This window comes from Astatotilapia calliptera, chromosome 15 (assembly GCF_900246225.1).
Source record: "Astatotilapia calliptera chromosome 15, fAstCal1.2, whole genome shotgun sequence".
NCBI lineage: Eukaryota > Metazoa > Chordata > Actinopteri > Cichliformes > Cichlidae > Astatotilapia > Astatotilapia calliptera.
The window spans coordinates 35,152,279-35,169,338 of NC_039316.1; the positions used below are offsets into that span (position 1 = coordinate 35,152,279).

The 17,060-nt window shown below is 39.1% G+C and overlaps 2 protein-coding genes across 6 annotated transcripts in view; one reads left to right on the forward strand and one right to left on the reverse strand.

Annotated features, from left to right (window-relative positions):
- Window positions 1-13,863, reverse strand: part of armc9 (armadillo repeat containing 9) — a 28,835-nt gene extending 14,972 nt beyond the window's left edge. For 3 of the 5 annotated variants that reach the window (XM_026142261.1, XM_026142259.1, XM_026142257.1), the window contains exons 1-15: window positions 13,445-13,863; window positions 13,026-13,223; window positions 12,696-12,821; window positions 12,313-12,483; window positions 10,306-10,461; window positions 10,098-10,190; window positions 8,675-8,699; window positions 7,987-8,144; window positions 7,578-7,676; window positions 6,830-6,865; window positions 2,109-2,143; window positions 1,896-2,007; window positions 1,503-1,595; window positions 384-474; window positions 45-168 (exon numbers count right to left, since the gene is read on the reverse strand). In XM_026142261.1, the coding sequence (XP_025998046.1) occupies window positions 45-168; window positions 384-474; window positions 1,503-1,595; window positions 1,896-2,007; window positions 2,109-2,143; window positions 6,830-6,865; window positions 7,578-7,676; window positions 7,987-8,144; window positions 8,675-8,699; window positions 10,098-10,190; window positions 10,306-10,461; window positions 12,313-12,483; window positions 12,696-12,821; window positions 13,026-13,100 (1,394 nt within the window). In that variant the 5' untranslated portion in view covers window positions 13,101-13,223; window positions 13,445-13,863. The remainder of the gene's footprint in view (window positions 1-44; window positions 169-383; window positions 475-1,502; window positions 1,596-1,895; window positions 2,008-2,108; window positions 2,144-6,829; window positions 6,866-7,577; window positions 7,677-7,986; window positions 8,145-8,674; window positions 8,700-10,097; window positions 10,191-10,305; window positions 10,462-12,312; window positions 12,484-12,695; window positions 12,822-13,025; window positions 13,224-13,444) is intronic. The other 2 variants (XM_026142258.1, XM_026142260.1) reach the window with 2 other exon arrangements.
- Window positions 13,864-13,958: 95 nt separating this feature from the next.
- polr2h (RNA polymerase II, I and III subunit H) lies at window positions 13,959-16,416 on the forward strand. The gene is made up of 6 exons (XM_026142262.1): window positions 13,959-14,140; window positions 14,571-14,663; window positions 14,993-15,076; window positions 15,527-15,620; window positions 15,786-15,869; window positions 16,092-16,416. The coding sequence occupies exons 2-6, from the start codon at window positions 14,591-14,593 to the stop codon at window positions 16,207-16,209; spliced, it is 453 nt and encodes a 150-aa protein (XP_025998047.1). The 5' UTR covers window positions 13,959-14,140; window positions 14,571-14,590; the 3' UTR covers window positions 16,210-16,416.
- The last annotated feature ends 644 nt before the right edge of the window (window positions 16,417-17,060 follow it).

Sequence of the window (17,060 nt, forward strand, 5' to 3'; positions counted from 1 at the left end):
AGATAAGAAAGGATTTAGAAAACCCTAGTAATTTTAAAAACTACCTGAGGCTGAGTTTCTGCAGAGCCACAAGGACATTTTCGCGAGTAAGAGATTCTTTTTCTTCCTTTCTGAGTGTTTCTGTCAGATGTTTCAGAAGAATGGGGATTTGGGAGAGGTAAACACGACCTGTAATAAATATCAAAGGAACATCTTGAAAGCATTCACAGCCATTCTAAAGTCTCCTTTTTACAAAATGCTGTCTACAGTTACTGTTTAGCTTTGTGGAGCATCATTAATAGTTTTTCCTCAAAACGGAAAGCCAGTAAGGTCAAACCATCAGGAATCAACTTACAAAGTAAATGATGATGCCTAATGAGCTCTAATGGCAGCTTTAAACTTACCCTCTGCAAGGGAAGCAAATGCATTGATGAGACGAGCCATGTATTGACGGACAATCTCGTTTGTTGATCTCATTAAATGAAGCACAGTTTTCTAAGGAAACAAACAAATGTAGGGCAAGTTGTGCACTGTGAGTTTTTCCACTCACCATTTTTTGAAGAGTGAAATTTCTTAGAGACAAGGACTATGAATTTAAACATAAAACACAATGTAACTTATTTGAGAAGTAGCATCTTTTTAAATGTGTCCTTCCTTAATGTTCATTTTTGCAACACTTTAAAATGAAAGGCATCATATTTATGTACGCTGACCAACACCTCAGTTAAATGCAGAGTCTTCCAGCGTTGCTATAGAATTTAATTTTATTTATATAGCACTAAATCTCAACAACAGTCACCTTAAATGATTGCAGAGTCACTTAGATATACCTAGAAAACCTTGAAACATACACAGGAGTACAAAGATTGAAAGCATTTATGAAAGGGTTATTCACTCTAAAGAGATTGTATTCAGCATAGCACCTGAAGCTAAAGGCTAGGTGAAAAGAAAATGACGAGAGAAAAGAAAAAAAAGAACAAAGTGTGTCAAAAGTCTTTCACGAGGGTAAAGTTTGGGACACAATCTGAGCTTCTCAGAGGAAAGTGCTTATTCTGAGACTGGGAACCATTTCTAAATGACTGACCATTGGGTTCAAATGATCTCTTAATATAAAATAATTACTAAATATTTGATAATGTTAAGATCATAAACAATGATTTTCTTCCTCTAAATTTAAATATATGACCTACAGAGCTAAACAAATTGACAGATTAGACAGTCTAGAATAAAAACAAGAAGACTGTGATATTTTAGAAATCTGTCAAAAAATGTGTTTACAAGTTTGATTGCCTTTTCCCTATCCTCCAGCTTTGTCATGAAAGTCACCTTGTAAGGATAACATAACCTTTTTGGGAGCGAGTTATGTTCTAAGTGTTGGTTTAAAATTGTCTGGAAGCACCACATTTCTACGATTCTTTTATTTACGGCGTGTTTTTCAATTTGCACGTTCACAAGTTAATTAACAGGCCCTCTGAATGAATTTTGTAGTGTTAACATGCATGATAGTGAAGCTATAACCCCACCTCTTTAGTACTGTAGCACTCCAGAAGATCATTGCTGATGTAAGCCTGAAGCACAGTATCTCTCTGTTCACCAGGGAGTGAGCGGGTGAGTCTCTAAAAAGACATTAGAAACAGATCCAACAATCAGCACTCAAAAGTCTAGTCCAAGTAAATATAAGTGCCACTCTTCTTTTGTCCAGGTTCACAAACTGCCCAAGTTTCTGGACGCCCCAAATTAAAACTGTACTTAACGCATTCTACTCTCTGAGGATGAAGACGGATAAATACACTGATCTTAAGTTATAAGCGAGTGTTGGAGCCAAACAAAGTCACAAGGAAGGCTGATGATCAGATAAATACGAGACATCTTATCACTAAGGAGAAGGCTGGAGATAATAAACAGAATACTCTCACCCATCGCATTGCCTGAAGTAGCAGAGACTGAAGTCTCTCTGAGCCTTCGATGAGGTCTTTCTTAAGCTTCTCATAGTCTAACGAGGGCAACATTGGCACATCCTTTGGTCTCCTGGTGATTTAAAGAGAAACGAGATAGCAGCCTTGTTTTATTTGGGTTTAATGAAACTGTATGATTGGTACAAAAATGATTTCTTCCAAACGAAGACTTACTGTGGTGCAATGGACGCTCGTAGCATAGAGGAAGCCTACAAGAGAAGGCAGAGGAAAAAAAACAGAGATAATGAGAAGAAAAAAAGGAGGATCTTTAATGCAGGGTATTTTTTTACAATCTGACTTTATTTATCACTTTAAAGTGTGCAAAACATACCACATGCAACATTAACCATATGTTACTCTTACCATCTGGTCCATCCAATCTAAGATAATCAAGTTAGCTAATGTGTAAATATGTCATTAGTAGTTTTTAAGACATGCATACATCATCATGCGTGTGGTACATGCTGAGTACTGGGACATACAGTATTACAGTGTTTGGCAATATTATCTATGCAGTAAGAGGCCAAGAAACAGTACCAGAAAGGGTAGGCTAATACTTCTGCATTTGTCACACATTAGTCCATCTGTGGTTTTTTTTAGATGGCTCCAGAGTGTAGCGACTGACATCTAACAAGTGAAAGACCCCCACTTTGACCCAGGAGAAGAAACAAAAACTTGATCACCGAGGTGTTGTTGTTGTGTGTAAAGTAAGGTGAAACTGACTATTAAAGTTTTTACTCTGAGGGTATTTTGAAAACCCCTGAAATCAAATCTAAGGAGGAGGAGGAGGAGGAGGAGGAGGAGGAGGAGGAGGCGGCTGGACCTATGGTGGGAGAACCATAAGGTCAGAACACTGATCCGTGTAAACAGAGGTATCGCCTTGTCTGGCACACTAAAACAAACAAAGAAAAAGAACAGAACAGTGATACCTGGCTTCTTTCCCAAGTTCCTTTCCCCCTAAACATTTGGTGCCCATGTACGCATGATAATATGTTGTTCTGGGACATTTGACACTGGCGCACCAAGCAACCAGAAGGTCATATTTAAAGCGACAATCAAATATGCTGCTTAGTAAGAAGAGAACCATAAAGCTAAACAAAGGTACTTCTGACAACAGCAGACGGCTGACTGTTGTCAGGGCAGGGATAGCTCAGTAGGTAGAGTGGTGGCCCCATGATCGGAAGGTCGGGGGTTCGATTCCCCTGAACAACTACCCTGAGGTACCCCTGAGCAAGGTACCGTCCCTACACACTGCTCCCCGGGCGCCCAGTGGCTGCCCACTGCTTCACTGAGTGAATGGGTTAAATGCAGAGAGGGATTTTCCCCACGGGGACCAATAAAGTACACTTTCTTTCTTTCTTTCTGACAGAACAGAAATCCAGGTTTCTGCAAAGACAAAGATGGAGGTGTTCAGTCAATCCCACCAAAGAGCCAATTATATGTTGAACCTGAAATCTAGTGTTTGCATTGAAGCACATACAAGCTAAATTTTAAAACGACTAATTTCGACTGTGTGGTGGCAGGAAAGTCAACTACAGGGTGGGCCATTTATATGGATACACCGTAATAAAATGGGAATGGTTGGTGATGTTAACGTCCTGTTTGTGGCACATTAGTATATGTGAGGGGCAATTGTCTATGGTGTGAAGATACGAGATGTGCAGCACCTGAAACTACGGATACTGGATGCCTGTGCTGACATTTCTTCTGCGGTGTTGCTATCAGTGTGTGAAGAGTGGGAGAGGGTTGCATTGACAATCCAACACAATGGGCAGAACATTGAACACATTTTATAAGTGGTCAGAAACTTGTAAATAACTCATGAAAGAATAAAGTTACGTTGAATCCAAGCACACCATTGTTTTTCTTGTGACATTACCAATAAGTTTTATGTGTCACATGACCCTCTTCCTATTGGAAAAATAAAAGATCTAAGATGGCCGACTTCTAAATGGCCACCATGGTCACCACCCATCTTGAGGAGTTTGCCCCCTCAAATATACTGATGTGCCACAAACAGGACTTTAATATCACCAACCATTCCCATGTTATTATGGTGTATCCATATAAATGGCCCACCCTGTATATTTAAACCAACAATGTAAGCTGCGACCCTAAACTGAATTAGCACAGTTTTTAGATGTTCTTTTTTGATCCTTGAAAATAAAAATGACTCTCTCCCCCTTCATTTAGTCATTCAACCTGCCCAAATAACTGGCTGGAGTCTTTACCAAGATAGCTGCAGAATGGGGAGACTTGCTTGCAGCAAGACTTTATGTCCAAGTTTTATCTAAATTTTGAGTCCTGATTAGTTTTTATATTCTTTGAATAAAAGTGAAATGCTTTTTATGTTTTTTCATCTTTTCAATCTGTTTTTACACTGTGGTTACAACCAAAATCATGGACTGTTGATGCTATTGTCTAACTACAAGGCTTTATGCCTTGGTCCAAACAGCAATAAAAGAAAGATTGATAATGTACAAAGACAAAGACTCTGATACTGAGGATAAATTATGGCCTTGCACTCACTTACATTAAACTAGCAAGCCTAAATGAGAAAAAATACTATCCTCAAAAATAATTTATGAAGCTAAGCAGGTATGTCTGGCCACCGGACCAGATGGGGTAACCGCAAAGGTCCTAAAAGAGTGTGCAGACCAGCTGGCTGGGGTCTTCACTAAGATCTTCAACACTTCACTGTCCCAGTCCTGCATCCCGCCGTGCCTAAAGTCAGCCACAATTGTCCCACTGCCAAAGCGTACTAACATTAGCAGCCTCAACGACTACCGACCAGTTGCTCTAACACCTGTTATAATGAAGTGCTTTGAGAAACTGGTCCGACGTCACATCATGTCCTGCCTGCCACCCACACTCGACCCGCTCCAGTTTGCATACAGAGCTAACAGATCAACTGAAGATGCCATTGCTACAACGCTCCACACCACCATCTCTCACCTGGAAGTGCAGGGCCGTTACGTCAGGCTGCTCTTTGTTGACTTTAGCTCTGCTTTCAATACGATACTCCCGGACAGACTAATAGATAAACTGCTGGAAATTGGACTTCCTTCCACCACCTGCCGCTGGATCAGAGACTTCCTCTCAGACCGTGTACAGAGAGTTAGAGTGGGGCCTCATCTTTCCTCAGCCCTCAGCCTCAACACCGGCTCTCCACAAGGCTGTGTACTGAGTCCCCTACTGTACACTCTGTACACACATGACTGTGTTAGTTCCCACCCAGACAACACAGTCATCAAGTTTGCAGATGATACCACTGTGGTGGGGCTCATCTCAGGGGGAGATGAGACTGCATACAGAGCTGAAGTTCAGAGGCTGTCAGATTGGTGTGCAGACAACAACCTGGACCTCAATACCACCAAAACAAAAGAACTGGTAGTTGACTTCAGAAGGAGGAAGTCCGAGCTGCAGCCTGTCAGCATCAACGGGGAGTGCGTGGAAAGGGTCTCCAGTTTCAAGTTTCTGGGTGTGCACATAGACACAGACCTCCAATGGAGCTCTAACATCTCTGCGGTCTTAAAGAAGGCCCAACAGCGTCTCCACTTTCTGAGAATCCTCAGAAAAATGGACCTGAAGAAGGAGCTGCTGACCGTCTTCTACCGCTGCTCCATTGAAAGTGTGCTGACATATTGCATCGGTGTGTGGTTCTCCAGCTGCACCACAGCACACAGAAAGGCACTCCAGAGGGTCATCAACATGGCCCAAAAAATCATTGGACATCCTCTTCCCTCCCTGAAGGACCTGTACAGCACTCGCTGTCTCAAGAGGGCACGCAGCATCCTACGGGACTGCACACACCCAGGACACCGGGTGTTTAAGCTGCTGCCGTCTGGCAGGAGGTTCAGGCTGCTGAGGTCCCGAACAAATAGACTCAAGGACAGCTTTTACAACAGGGCAATAGCCCTGATCAATGTAAATAGCTGACCTGACTGGATACCTCCCTGGACTTTTTAGGGGGAGGTAACAATGTTTAAAACGATAACAATAATATTTATATTTATAACAAGGTGCAATAATAATTAATGTGCAATAATAACAGTGTGCAATACACATACACTTATTCTTCTTTTTTATACTAAGTTAATATACTGTGTTGTGTTGTTACGTTGTGATGTGTCATATCGTGTCGTGTTGTGTTATATGTAGTGCCGACGTAGGACAGTTTTTCCAATTTCATTGTACTACTGTACTATGTATGACTGTGCAATGACAATAAAGAGTTATCTTATCTTATCTTATCTTGTTATCTTATGTTGACCTGCTTAGCTTTAAACTGCTACGTAACAGTGGTTTAAAGTAAAGTTTACTAGCTATGGCTGCTCATTTTTTAATGTTTAACTATACCTAAAAACAGCAAATTTGATATGTTGACCCTGGGTGCCTGTTTTTAAGGTTGTTAAGAATCCTACATGAAGTGTTCTTGTTGCTGCCTTTCAAATAGCTGTAATATAACCTGTCCTGTTTGAGAACCCGAGCATGCGAGTAATTCTTTTAAATCAAAGCACCCTGTGATGGCCATTCTTGTTCTGTCATTTTATATGGCTATAATCTAAAAAACAAAACAAAAAATAACAATAAGCATAAGAGAAGAAAAATGAAACTGAGAGATAAGTTGAGAGCTAAAGGCTAAAATGAGAGTTGAGGAACAATGACTGTCATCGTCCTTACTGCAAATAAAGCCAAACATACGTTTAAACTGGGACAATCTAGCGGGAATGCACATATAGTCAAGAGGGTGTGATGAAGAAATATGTTAGGAGGTCATGAAGGACATAAAGACAACAACAGGAGGGAAAAGGGAGACACCGAGGCAGAAGCTAGATGAGAACTGGGGACCTGAGCAATAAGAAAATGTAAAGATGAAAATATATGAAACTTACATAGCCATCATCATAGGGACTCATAGAGTAATATCCCTTTGGGGACAAAAGCATCACACAAGCAAAAAAAAAACAAAAAAAAAAAACACACACACACAAAACACAGAAAAAAATGTTGTTCAGTTCAAATAGAAAGAAACAAGATTTCACAAGCCAGAGGTCAAAACCACAATGAAGGCCGCTAACAGCAAGCATGATTGTCAAGCTGTGGACAGTTTTTTAGGTCGGTTGGGAGCTTTTCTACAGCCTTTTGATTATCGGTGGCACAAAAGAGGCAGAAAAAGAGGCTTAATAACAGCAGCAAGGATTTAAGATTTAATGTAACTCTGACCCATCTCGACACCTTTAAATGTCGTCTTTATGGGAGAAACACAGTTACATTTCCAAGGCAGATGATTACGTAAATGTCTGTGACTGCTTATTGGAAATTTGTGTTGTGTACACTTGACTTTCCAACAATGACTGTATTGATTCAACTCCAGGATCCAGGAAGCACTCATTCTAGGATGCACACAACAGAATGACTAGACAGCTTACATAAAAGGAACAAAGATGTCTTTTTGTACATAATGTAAACACTCCTTAAGTGCACTTTTCCCCGATTGTGGCTCTTATCTCCTCACCGTCTGCTATGCATACTCTATGCTTCAATAAAATCACATTAAGTTGGGGCCAGGTGTTGTTGTTACTATTCTGAGGCGTGAAGAAGAGGGAAGGAATAGAGCTAAGACTGTGTGCTGCAACTCACAGTGCCTGGCCTGGTGAAGTCTGTGCTCTGCATCACACTCTGTCTCATCTGGCTGCTGAACAGGCGAACACACACATTCTGCAGGTACTCTGGGGAGATCTGCAAAAACAAGGCACGTTCCCCTGAGCTTTAAAATACTGTTTGTGCGAGAAGAGCAGGGTACTACAAGTGTATTCTAGTTTTCCAAATATTAAAATCTTTTCATATATATTTTCAATCCATTTTGCGCATCAAAAGATTTCTTGTTGGCGCTCGCATGCACACCACTGGACTTTGAATATGCAAATTTGGGGTTTTTTGTCCTGTGTGCACACATTCTTTTCTAACTTGTGCCACACTTATGGACTCCGTATCTGTTGCATGTCTGACAGAATGTGTGCTTGTTTGTCCCACAATTAGCCTGCCCTACCATCTTTCCGCTGACTGTGGCCTCCAATGAGTCGACCAACTCAGCAGTGATTCCAATCAGGTTATGGTAGTCAGCTTGCATCTTGTTGAACTTCCGTACGTAGCTGGTGATGCGGCGATCTGATTCAGCCAGCTGGAGCTGTAACTGCTGCGTGGCCTCTGTGCATTCACCCAAACAAACAGAAAAAGACGGAGACTGCAGAAACCAACACTGGCTTACATGCATTAGGTGAAAATGCCTGTTATCCTTTCAGATGTCAAGAAATTCATTTAAAAATTAAACAATATTCTGAAATGCCATTTTTAATCAACCTCTCCAACACCAATCTCATCATTGACTTTTCTACTAACCTTTATCAATATTTAACATAACGTTTTTTATCCATTAGTGAGAGTTCTGTAAGTGTTATTACGTAAATAATACTTTCCACATTATACAAATGAATCAAGCAAAAAACCCTTGGCAAACAGATGTATAATGGGTGACGCTGATATGACTTCTTTATCTGTAGTATTAGTTGACCACTACTGATTAATGAGCAGGTGTGGCCGTGAGCCTTTGTTCCCTTTGAGATTATGAAAAGTTGAAAGAAAGAAAACTGAATAACTGGCAATAAGAAACAGCTGTTGGGGTGAAGAACTGCAAACTGCAATGCACGAAAAGGTAGACTCTGTGATGGGGTAATTACCTTTAGTACTCCTTCCACCCTCCTTCTGCATGAAGTTGGTTAAAGATCACATACTTAGAGACAAATCAAACATTTCTCCTGTATTTATTCCCTTGCTAATGGTTTCATCAGGAATTACATACAAATGAAATAATTAGTAAAAGGACTGCAGATGGAACTAATTAATATCTGAAGCCTCAGTTATGCTTTCTCTGTCGGTTTGAGTCCAAGTCACGCAAATTTCATCATGAGATGCTGAGCGTGGTCCACGCGGACATCTGTTTTCCTGAAAGCAGCACAGACTTTACATTACAACATACCAGATGTGCATGCACCCCAGGTAGCAGACAACAAACAACGACAATTGGTTGTGTTCCTACTTTCACTTAAGTACCCTATAAATGTCATGTAAGCACATGTAAATGTTATTAATTGGCTGAGCCAAAAAACACTGATGCTCAAATGTTCCCACTTTTGGTAACCGTGTTAATTTTGTATACACTAGAAACATTTTTTTTCAGCCCATAGCTTTTTATTTTACAAAGCTTTGAAAGTTGGCTAGTTTAGTTTCACAAATATGTACTGAGCAAAGTCTATGTGGTGGGTTTCCAGTATCCCAATAATTCCATTACCTTTGCCTGCCCTTCTACTCTGAGGAGGTTAGGATAACTTTGTTTCTTTCTGTGCATTAGCTAACTTGATAAAATCTAAAACCCCAGTTGGGGACAATGGTTGTCATGACGGTTGTTATCAACTTTCTCTTTTAGGCTGGGTTTTGTGTTTCCGACTGTGCTCTCAAAAAAGTTCACAGGTTGAATTACTGGAACTTTACAGTAAGTAGTAAGTAAGTAAAATTTTGGCAATTCCAGAATATTTTTTAATCGAAACTGACTTTTAATTCAACATAACTCACTATCCCGTCAATCTCTCTTCGTGGTACGTCTCTCAGGTTGTCACATGATCAAACATGTTACAAGAGACTGGTTGTTAAAGAATTCCTTATTCACCTACAGAACATATATGTATTCTACATTTAAATGTGCAGTCCAGCTAAAGAAGGCAAGTTTTTTTGCTCCTCAGTGGGTTTATTTTCTACACATCATACCTTGCCTTCAACGAAATTGCTAGATTTTTACTGTTTGCTAAGTTTTATAAGTTTCACTGAAGGCTGTTAAACTACCTAACCTAGTAATCTGTTAATGTAAAAAGCTGGAATTGAGAATTTAATTGACAAAAGTTACGTTTTACTTGACAACCGTTTACCTGTCACGTGGGTTTGTGCAATGAATGAAAATATGAATTGTGTTAATTTTCTATTAGTTTCAGATTTGTCGCTAATGCCATCTCACTGAAATCAAAACAAGACAGACAAATCCATTTGTACATCTGTACTCTGATGGTTTTCCCAGCAACGGCTCATTAGTGAGGCACAGTAGAAGGATACATATAAAGTCATCAGCCTTGGGCTGTTAGATGGCTTAAGTATCACTGACAGGAACTGCTCCAGCTTATCTCTCAATTTTGGCATCCAGGAATCCTAAAAACATGAAACAGAAGTTAAATATGAAGTATGGTGATGTTCATTCTCACAGTGTGACTTAGTAACTGTACTAGATGGTTAAAAGCAAGGTAATATTCTATAAGTGTAATACCTGGAACAGTTCTTTGAAAGAAGGGTGGACAGTGGGGTTGGGAACAAAAGGCAAAGCGTAGTAAGGCAGAAACTCTGTGGTCTGGCTCAGAGCTCCTCCTCGAGTTTCCAGGTACTGCCTGAAGAAGGAAACCCTCTCTTCAAACTCAGCACGGTCCTTGAGGTAGATTTGAGATGTCCATCAAAAACAATTCATGAACAAAATTTAAAAAAATAAATAACTAAATCAGGTAAGCTTAAGGCTGGGGTGTCCAAACTCGGTCCATTTTTAATTGGCCCGCAAGTAATTTTATAAATAGAATAGAATATGGCCCGCACTTCTTGAGTGTATTGCACTTCTTAGTTTTAACACCAGGGGGAGCTGCTGTTGATCAAGGCAGTTGCTCCACCAAAAAGGCAAATCACAGAAAAACTTATCCCCAAGTTACTAAACATGGCAGAACCAAAGAAGCAAAAGGTAGAAAGTGAGTGCAGAAAATTTCAGACACGGTGGGAGAGTGAATATTTCTTCAAAGAATTCAAGGGGAAGTATGTCTGTTTGATCTGCACTGAAACTGTGGCAGTTATGAAAGAGTATAATGTACGACGTCATTATGAAACCAAACATCAGGCCTATGCAGCTTACACTGGTGCTGAGCGAGAGCAGAAATTAAAGCAAATGGTAGCTATGCTGCAGGGACAGCAACAGTATTTTTTTGCGTGCTCAAATTGTCCAGGAAAAGGCTCCAATAGCCAGCTATGAGGTCGCCCAAGACATGGCAAGCCTTTTTCAGATGGAGACCTCATAAAACACGGCCTCGTTAAAGTCACCGAAATAATGTAGGCCTATCCGGAAAAAGTGCAGAACTTCAACAACGTCAGCATGTCCAGAAATACAGTTGTACGACAAATTGAAGACTCGTCAGCCAACATTAAACTGCAACTGTCTGATAAAGCTGTGCTTTTGATTTTTACACCGATGCCACAGACACCGCACAGCTGCTAATTTTTTTGCGGGGAGTGGACGAGAGCACGAGCGCTTTATGTGAGTAAAAATATATTCCACAGTACCCGTGTGTTAATAAGCATGCATGTGTAGGTACACATGCTTCAAATATCAATAATGCGCATCAATTATGTCACTACCCTGCTTTTGCGCACCACTTTCTTTATATGCACAGCGCACGCAGACGTAGTCAGCTGATCTCATCTGATGCAGATTTGCTCCTTGATCAAGTGACATTTGTCTGGATTTTTGCCAGGAGTGGCGTACGATCAGCACTGCAGCTGGATGGCCCGATTTACATACCCAGCGCAGCTGATACTCACCAGAATAATTTACTAAAATTATATGGACTCCTGTTATTAAGTCCAGTCCATCGTCCATCGTTTCAAACGGACGTTAATAGATGTTTTGCTAAGCCTAATAACTTAAATAATAAACTTGAAATGTACCCGTCCCATTTTCCCCTTTATTGTTTTTTCTCTGGACTGTAAATCTTCTGTCTAAGAAGAAATCTAAGGCTGCTGTTCTGAGAATGAGCTACCAAAGCTTTTTCTGAATAAATCAATAAACATCAATTTATGGAAAGCTGTGATGAAGGCAGTTTTGTCTTTAATTATATTCAACAATATAACACATTTGACCACTTTTAAGTGATTTTTCTAACTTTAATACAGTAAAGTTAAGGTTATATACCTAATTTCTAGTAAGTGGCCCAGCCACTCCTATATTTTTATGTATGTGGCCCTCAGTGAAAAAAGTTTGGACACCCCTGCCTTAAGGGGTCACTTAAGAAGACGCAATACATCTTCAATTATGATTGCATGTTTTGCTAAAAGAAGCATAAGGTTTTTTACAAATCTGTATAAATAAATGAACTCAAACTCCAATTGACTCACAAAATTGTTGCCACAGAAGGGCGAAAATAAGACTCTGGCGCAGCTTAGTGGACATATGAAAAATAGCACATAATGAAATAAGTATTAACAGACACATACACTTGTAAATACACATGTAAATACATACATGTCCTACAGGGTGCCTCCTCAGTGGGTAGATTGTAAAGTGGATGTAAAGGTAGAACTCCAGTCCCTGGGCCTCAGCATCAGTGTCTTTAACTCTGTGGGGAATATTCTCTGTCCACAGTTCAAAGAACACCCTGTGGTCTCCATCATCAAATGAGCTGAGAAGGTCTTTCTACAAAAGTCACATTTTTTGTGGTTTATCACACAGTAATAATTGAGTCTCAATGTACATGACTATTACAGATCTTTACAATTAATACAGACAAATACATCAATTTGAACTTTGCTTTGAGGTTGCAATATTTACATGTTAATTAGCATTTTCTAATCAAATAGTCTTTTGCACTTTTTACCATCACTCCTCCATGAAAAATCAAAATGTACCTGAATTACACGTGTCTTTGAGTCTTTGAGAGTATTCCCTCGAGGCTTTGAGAGGAGTCTGCCTTTGCTTTTGCACTCCTTCTCAAAACTGTGAAGAGTTTCTTCAAATTCTTCAAATTTGAGGTACTACAAAGAAACGAACAAAAAAAATACAAATAAACACACGTGACATACCACCTCAATCAGAGCAGAATGTAAGTATGCTTTCAATCATCTATGCATAATTTATTGTAGAAACGCTATATATGAAAGTTGTGCATTGCGATTACTTCATTTCTATTAATGCTCACTGCGATTTGCATATGGCAGTTTACAGAAGAAACGTGCTACCTCCTTAATCATCCCAAGAAGATCGGTTTCATTTGCCGAGATGTCCCCCATATTGGCTGCCTCCTTGGAACTCATGTGAGTACCGAAAAGCTTTAAAATATCCGGCAGCAAAGAGTCCCACTTTCATTCAATAACGTTTTCGCTCCGAGTTAGTATTTTGCGGTCTGTTTGAATTGGACAGCACAATGGTTTGAGCAACTAACACACACACACACACAGAAAGAGAAAAACATCAACAAAGATACAACTGATGGCGATTTTACTTTATAATCTAAAATTCAAGCACATTTGCCTTAAAAGTGAATTATTTTCATCACAGTAAGACATCAGAGACAGCGTCAAGATGTCACAAGCTAGCTAATAAGCTAACTCATCAATTAACGTTATGCGACATAAAGAGAGCGCATTAACATCATTACCTCGTTCGTATATCAGGTACTTGGTGAATACATTTCATTGACACTTCCGAGGCGCTCACGCGTAGAACCGTCCATTTTTGTGAGGATTTGTGGTCTTCAGTTGCAACTTATATTAGTTAGATAGCCATTAGCTAGCAACAGTACACAGACAGGACGCTAAAAAACACCTAGCAACCGAATAGACTGGAAAGTAGAGGCAAATGTCGTAAAGATTGCCGAAAGGATGCTATTTGGTTCTTACGTATTCTTTGCAGATTATTGTGATTTTCTTTTGCTCTTTTTAACTTTATAACAACAATAAGGTATCTCATGAGACCATTTATTTTTTAAACTAGCTGGAAAACCTATATATTTGTTTCGAATATTAACGTAGAGAAAGAGCAGATAGGCAGGTATTTTTTTTTATTATACGTTTTTTTTTTGTCTGTGGCTGAAAAAATTCGTCTATCTGTCTTTATCTAATTTCGTTATATATTTACGTTTATATTCTTTCTTTCCGTATTTCAAACCGGAAGCACTTTCTATGTCAAAGGTTGAGCACATTGTTCCTGCGCGGTACAGTCTGTTTGGGATAATAATGAATGAAATTTTGACTAACTAAGACATCTAGCGCAAAATTAAATACTCCCCGTCGCAGAGTGAAAACCCAAGTGAGCGCGACGCCATTGAACTTACAGTATAATATCAAAACTTGAGGTACGTTTTTGGAATCGTTTGGCCAATATGCTAAGGCTAGCAATTAGCATGAATGAGAGATGCTAAAGTTGAAAAAGCTTTGCCAAGACCTTAATACTTTCGCTAACTGATTCGGCAACAACGGGTGTTAGATTACTGTTAAATGGTCAAAAACAAAAGCACGAATTATTAAGGTTTGAAGTTTTTTTTTTACGTTGTGATACACAGTTGTTTCATTAATGTATGATTAGTGGTTAAGATTTTTCAGCTGCAGTTGTGCACAGAATAGACGGGGGGAAACAATAAGACAAGCAAACACAAGTTTCTGTGAATTTCAGTGAAGTGTGTTTCTTGTACTGGCAGGGTGTGTTTTAAGTTTCAGTAATGGTTTCAGTCTAATAAAAGTGGCTTCATTTTGTGTTTTTGTCTTTATTTTCCCTTATTTTTACAGACTGACAGACTCTGAGAGAGATGGCTGGAATTCTTTTTGAGGATATTTTTGATGTAAAAGATATCGATCCAGATGGCAAGAAGTTTGACAGAGGTGTGTGAAATATTATCATTAAAAAAGTGAAATTATAACACCAACCAACAGATAATTGCATGTTTGATCTCTAATTTGATCTCGATATAGATAAAGTTTAATTTATAACCCAAGTGCAGTTCTTCTTAGTGAAAGGGATCTGATATTAAGTATTAAACCTTTCAAGTATCCAAACACACAACTTCTGGCCAATCATGAACCAGTCTAACTTTGATTATCAACAAGAGGCATTATTTTAGTTATTGTTGATCTTCGTTAACACCATTTAATTAAAAAAACAAACAAACAATAAATTATCTAATAGAAACTCTTCAACTGTTAATCTGCAGTATCTCGTCTGCATTGTGAAAGTGAATCGTTCAAGATGGACCTCATCTTGGATGTGAACATTCAGATCTATCCTGTTGATCTTGGTAAGAAAAAACATTCTTTTTTTGTCCCTGTGTGTCTTTGTGTTTTTGTTTTGTTTTAAATTGGAAGTCATTTGTTAGTTAATATGTATCAAATACAATGGTGTAAACCGGTCCTATATACAGCATAATTATAGCAAATGACTATGTCAGCTATTTAGAATATTTTATCAGAATAAACTGGCACTCTTCAAAAGTAAAGATTATACTGTAATACATAAAAAAATATGATTGCTCGTTAATGTATCCCCTGACTCCCTCAATATTTGACTTGTTCACGTGCAGGTGAGTCGTGTAATAGCTGTATAATAACATTTACTCAACCCAAAGGAACCCAGCTCTATGAGTAAAAAGCCTTGAAGAACCATGTGTCAGAATTGTATCTGTAACCCAAAGTGTCCAAATGCACAATATGATAAAGCTAGTTTGTTGTAATATATCTCTTTCATTAAGGTGACAAGTTTAGACTGGTAATTGCCAGCACGTTATATGAAGATGGAACACCAGACGATGGAGAGTACAATCCTCAGGATGACAGACCGTCTAGGTAAGACAGCTGCTTCCAATTTAAAGTTGTAATTTGTGGAACTTTAGCAAAAAGAAAATTGCTGTTTTATTGGCATATTTAACAATAATAACATTGTTAATACTTCTTACGCTTTTAATTTACAAAATGACTTTCACACTCATTCCACTTTGTTTAAATTTCCAGAGCAGACCAGTTTGATTATGTGATGTATGGGAAAGTTTACAAGATTGAGGGCGATGAAACTTCAACAGAAGCTGCCACACGTCTGTAAGTGAAGTGCTTAGTTTTCTCAAAATGACTATATGTCATATATTTACTGAAATTAATAATCCGCTGGAACAAAACTGTGTTTGTAACAGAGAAGATGACCTTTCTGTGAAACTATTTATGGAAATGAGATCACATTTGAATCTGCCTGTGTGATAACTTTTCCAGACTCTGCCGTTGGTTTGTGCTATTCCAATTTCTTGTGTGTTTTTCTTGTTTCAGCTCTGCTTATGTGTCTTATGGAGGCCTCCTCATGAGGCTACAGGGAGATGCCAACAATCTTCACGGCTTTGAAGTGGACTCTAGGGTCTACCTGCTCATGAAGAAGCTGGCCTTCTAAAACAAACCTGTGGTCACCCACCCATGGTTCACCAGTCAACCTTAAATTTATATGGAGCATCTACAAGGAGGCTGTCGGAAACTTTTTTATTTTGATGATTCTCATTCCTCCATCAGGATGGACTAAAGACTAAACACTGTGGCACATAAGAACTGCTACCGACTCCACCTGCAGACAAACTGTAAATAAAGACTTCTTTTATACACATTGGCATGTTTATTCTTCCTTATATCTTAGCAACTGCTCTCAAACAATCATTTAATTATCCTTGTACTCTGCAAGAAGGGTGAGTCTAACATTATTACACAGGCATCATGTGTGCTGCTATAATTAGGATAGAAGATGGTTCTATAAAGAAACAGTGCTAATTGAATAAAGTAGTTCAGAACGGTGAACTTTCAGGTTTGTAATTACAGTTCCAATAAATCTGTTTGCAGTTTTTGGCTCCATTTATTCCTCCTGCAGACCCCAAATGGGCCATTTATCCTCAGCCTACTCACAACCGCAACAATGCATGTTAGCTGATGTCATTCTGACTCTGCACATGAGGCAACAAGGGATCCACAACCACAAGCAAAACCTTAAGCATGTGTAAAAGCAGCAACACACATGATTAATGCCCAAAGATTAAATCTCTCCCTAAAAGGAAGATTTAGCAACAAACATGAGGTAATCCTACCTCATGTGTGGGACTTCACAGTGTGATGGGAAATGTTCTACATGCCAACAAACTAAAATGTGAACACACGAGAGACAGAAAATTTAATCAAGTGTACACAGGCAGCTTTTTGTATGGAAAGCGGGTTTTTCTTCTAATGGAAGTCACAAGATGGGGAACATTTTTGTCTGAC

Bases quoted from the DNA above. Each gene is read 5' to 3' on its own strand.
- polr2h (XM_026142262.1), top strand. From the start codon at position 14,591: ATGGCTGGAATTCTTTTTGAGGATATTTTTGATGTAAAAGATATCGAT. The intron at 14,664-14,992 runs GTGTGTGAAATA...GTTAATCTGCAG, and splicing joins TGGCAAGAAGTTTGACAGAG to TATCTCGTCTGCATTGTGAA. The intron at 15,621-15,785 runs GTAAGACAGCTG...TTAAATTTCCAG, and splicing joins CAGGATGACAGACCGTCTAG to AGCAGACCAGTTTGATTATG.